The following is a 4,625-nucleotide window of genomic DNA, read 5'->3' on the forward strand; positions in this document are numbered from 1 at the left end:
AATTCTGTGAATTCTGTGAATTCTGTGAATTCTGTGAATTCTGTGAATTCTGTGAATTCTGTGAATTCTGTGAATTCTGTGAATTCTGTGAATTCTGTGAATTCTGTGAATTCTGTGAATTCTGTGAATTCTGTGAATTCTGTGAATTCTGTGATATATTTTCTGTTTCTTTTTCTACTGGAAAACTTAAAATAAAAGGTCATGTTCGTTTGTGTTCTAAGTGTCTATAAATTGCAGTTAAGAGTGAGGATTTTTTTTTGTTTGTGTTTTAACCTTAGTAATTACAGGCACTACAGTGGCAACCATTTTTTATGAAATGACTGATGGACGGATTTTAAACCCAGTAACCATTGCCCCTTGCTGAAACTTGCAAAACTGAGCACCAGCCTGTTTCTAAGCAATTAAATGTAGCTCACGGCTGAGCTCCAAATGACATCATCTTGCCTAGCAGGCGAGCTCATTGCGCACAAGGGATTTCATAGAATCATGGAATGGTTTGGGTTGGAAGGGACCTTGAAGACCATCTTGTTCCTCCCCCCCCAGCCCAGGTTGCTCCAAGCCCCGTCCAACCTGGCCTTGAACACCTCCAGGGATGGGGCAGCCACAGCTTCTCGGGGCAACCTGTGCCAGGGGCTCACCGCCCGCACAGGGAAATCTAAATTTGGCTGCTTCTACTTTGAAGTAGAAGAATATCTTATCTAAATCTGTCTTCTTCTACTTTGAAGCCATTCCCCCTCTACCTGTCACTACATTCCCTTGTAAAAAGTCCCTCCCCTGCTCTCCTGGAGCCCCTTTAGGCACTGGAAGGGGCTCTGAGGTCTCCCCTTTTTCGCCTTCTCTTCTTCAGGCTGAACCCCTCCCAACTCTCCCAGCCTGTCCTCTCCGCAGAGGGGCTCCAGCCCTTGGAGCATCACTGTAGCCTCCTCTGGCCCCGCTCCAGCAGGTCCGTGTCTTTCCTATTGTGATAAATGACTTAGTCCCAAATCAGGTTGCAATTTAAGTTTACAATTTATTAAATGAATAAATGCAAGCAAAGAGGGATGGGTGCGTTGGCCCGTACAGTTCCTGTTTCTGGTTTATATCCTTTCTGCTAATACACATTCTTTAAAAGCTGGGTCTATGCGAATAAGTTCCAGGAGTAGGCTTATCTCTTTCCACGCATGCCCTCGGGGTCTTCTTGGCTCCCATCTGGTGGTCTTCCTCGGCTGCCTTCAGGATTACCCCAGATTCCACGCATGCGCATGGCCTTCCTCAGCTCACCCTTAGGGTGACTCCAGATTTTTATGGCTTGACACCATACGGTTAACAGCAAACCCGGTCCAAACTAACACACAAGTATGTCTTTTACAAAAAGCTAAAACTATATACATTAACCACTCCATTTCTCTTAGGCCTGCGGTTATACAAAGGTATGTAAGACAGAAAGTCACATTTCACCACACGGCCCTAGCGTTAGTCCATATTTGACACGAATCAGGTGAACACATTTCACACTATGTTGGGGGCTCCAGAGCTGGGCGCAGTACTCCAGGTGGGGTCTCACCAGAGTGGAGTAGAGGGGCAGAATCCCCTCCCTCGCCCTGCTGGCCACACTTCTGACACAAGCCAGCATACGGGTGGCCTTCTGGGCTGCGATCGCACATTGCCGGCTCATGTTGAGCTTCTCATCAGTCAGCACCCCCAGGTCGTTCTCCGCAGGGCTGCTCTCCAGCCATTCCCCGCCCAGCCTGGAGCTGTGCTTTGATTTCTGCACTTCAGACCCAAGCAGATCGGGGCAGTGGGGTTTGGGGAGCGGCTGCGTTTGGCAGATCGGGCCTTTAGGACTCGGTTTTGTTTCTAGTGTGTCAGGTTCTCCCCGTAAAGGAGACTATCTCTGTGCTAATCTTCATTGCATGATCATTTTCTCCTTTAAACTACTCTCAATAAAATAAATGTTTCTAGGTGAAATAATTGGGTGCTATTCAGATAGGTGCGTACTGTCACATGTTTTCCTGTTTACATAGCGCAGATCCACATGCATATGTAAAAAAAAGACAGGGGGGGGGACGAGACAACAAAAACAAAAACCCAACAAAACAACTGGAAGAGCAGAGCTCACGTCTGGCCAAAATGTGCTGATTTGCTCCTCATCCCTTTCTTTAATTTTTAGGCTCCCTTGATTGTTTCAAGGTTGCTGGTATCCAGCTTCTGAGAGTAAAATGAAAGTGGCATTGGGGACAAAAGAAAGGAAGAGCAGTAGAGAAGTGGTGGGTTTTTCTCTCTCTTAGGTGGCTTTATCGCAATTAAAAGTGGTGCGTTAAAAGATGGAAGTGTTGTGATAAATGAGTCCATTGTGTGACTCTGGATGTTCTGGCGAGAGTTAAAAGCCATTCTCACCCTCACTCTAGAGGGGCACTGTGCGTCGGAGCTCGCAAAAGCTCAAACCCAACTTTCCCTCGTACTGCTGTCCATCTGGTGCTGCGGGTTGCGGTTCGGTGAGGAGCTGCGACCCTCCGACAGCGGCGCGTGGGCCTGGGAGACCGGGCTGGAGCGGATGGTAACGCTGCAGGTGGAGGTGCCCTCGGGGGAAAGAGCGTTCTGTTTTGAAGGCGTGTGAGCACCAAGTGTGACAGTCTGGTGCTGGGGAATTGTTCCCTTTCTTCATCCTGACATTTGATTTTTTGCAACGTGTCGTGAATTACCTTTAATGTTTTGGCTGTGTACTCTTTCAGGTTGAGGCGTTAACCCATCAGCCCAGAGCCACCACCGTGCACGCAGTCAGAGATTCAGAACTTGCCAAGCTCCCAGAGGGAGCGCTCACATCTATCAAACGCAAATTCCCCCAGGTAAGAAAATTAAAAGTATTTTCTGCCTATCTCAAAAGATGTCTGAGGAGCTAAAACTCTCTGTTAGCACCGAGTCCTCTGGGTTTTTTGTATGATTGATGCACGCTGAGAAAACATTTTGTTCTCTTTGTCTGCCCGATCTGATCTATACCAGACTTTCACCAACTTCTCTTCCTTTATCTTCTAATCGTTTGAGCATGTTTTATTGCGGGGCTGGTTTGTAGATGGGGAGAAGTTCATGCTAAATGCAGGACATGCATATTTAGCAAAGTGGAAATCACTTAGTGCTATTGATAGTAATTGGAAGCTTGACTCCTAAAATCACTTTAAAACGTTGTTATTCATCTGTCTTGCTCACTGGGACTCAAGTCAGCGCTTGGTTCTATGTACCTTTGTTTCCAGAGCATTGATGTTTGGGGGTTGGTTTTCCTCTTCCTCGCTTTTCAGGCTGTCAGTCCTCATTCTGCAACTGCCAGATCTGTCTGTGTCCTGAAGACTGTGATTGCTCCCTTTGAATCCATCAACTTATCCGTCTTCTTTAATTTGCTTGACATTATACCTCTCTCCTGAAAATCTGGAGACTGACGGACTTGAAATTTAATTCTTTTGTCCCTAAGTGCATCAGGGATATTATACTAAGTACTAAATCATTGCACTAGCCTTAAAGGCAATTCTTTAATGCTGTTACTTACAGATTATTTCTGATTTTTGTTTTTGCTGTCTTTAAGACATATACTTACTTTACAAGATTTAAAAAAAAAACAACAAACCAACTGCAAAAGTAATAAACCTAATTAAAATACTTGTATTCTTTTGTTTTCCTAGGACCCATAATAATGTTTTTTATTATTTTTTTAACTGTATAATATAAAGCCTATATTCATGCATTATCATGTTACAAAAACTGTGGGGGTTGGTCTGTATTATTGCTAGGATAATTTCATCATTGCGGTAAGTGTTCAGAAGTTATGTCAATGAAAAATAATCTGCCTGGTTTCCCTGGAAGCATTATTTTTTGCTTAAGTGTTTCTGAACTTCTGTTGTGTGTTGTTAAGGCGCTCCTGTTCTCAGGATTGCTCTGGAATACCCCTCCGGGTCTGCTGTTCTCCATTTAACGGCGCAGATTTCCTGCCCGGATCCGTGAGCTGGCGGCAGTGTGCGGCTTCTGTACATGGCGAGCCATGAGCGGGGTACCGCCAGCGTGGCGCGTCCTCTCTTGAGCTGCCCGTTCCAGTGCCACCGTGCCAGTGACTGACAGGGACGTGAGGAAAAGAGCCGGGTGGAATTTAAGACCACCAGTCTCCTTACAATAGCGGATGATTTTAAATGTTACTAGTTACGTTTAAACTGTAAATTACTAGTAACCACTGAACATGTAATATTTGGTAACGCCTTGAACACAGCCTTTTTGCAGATCAGCGCTCTCATTCTGCCCTTTTGTCTGGGGCAAGACTTGACTTCAGTGTCTCTTTTCTCTCTCTTCCCTTTTCCTATTCTATCGGTTGGCAGAATTGTTTTCCCCTAAAGAGTGCTCTCTCTGTGTGAATAGTTTTGCTTTGCAGTTACAGTCGAGCTTGAGTGTTAACATTTCTGCTACAATTCAAAACACTTACTTACAATAGAATTCAAATGTCTTCCCATGTCTAAAGAGTGCAGCCTGTCAGCCTCAAATTCCCGACCTTTGTGAATATGGAATTAAGTTATCTCTAGACTTGCATGTAGTTTGGCTAATTAGTTGCAATGAGACAAAATGCTAAAATAGATCTTTTAAGGAAATGTGCTGCAAAAACGGTTGTTAGA

The 4,625-nt window shown here is 44.8% G+C and overlaps 1 protein-coding gene across 1 annotated transcript in view; it reads left to right on the top strand.

The window, feature by feature from the left end:
* Positions 1-4,625, top strand: part of PNPLA7 (patatin-like phospholipase domain containing 7) — a 139,345-nt gene that overhangs the window by 55,712 nt on the left and 79,008 nt on the right. The window contains exon 19 of the mRNA XM_009890286.1: positions 2,712-2,825. Coding sequence (XP_009888588.1) covers positions 2,712-2,825 — 114 coding nt within the window. The remainder of the gene's footprint in view (positions 1-2,711; positions 2,826-4,625) is intronic.

Source organism: Charadrius vociferus, unplaced genomic scaffold (assembly GCF_000708025.1).
Source record: "Charadrius vociferus isolate BGI_N301 unplaced genomic scaffold, ASM70802v2 scaffold398, whole genome shotgun sequence".
NCBI lineage: Eukaryota > Metazoa > Chordata > Aves > Charadriiformes > Charadriidae > Charadrius > Charadrius vociferus.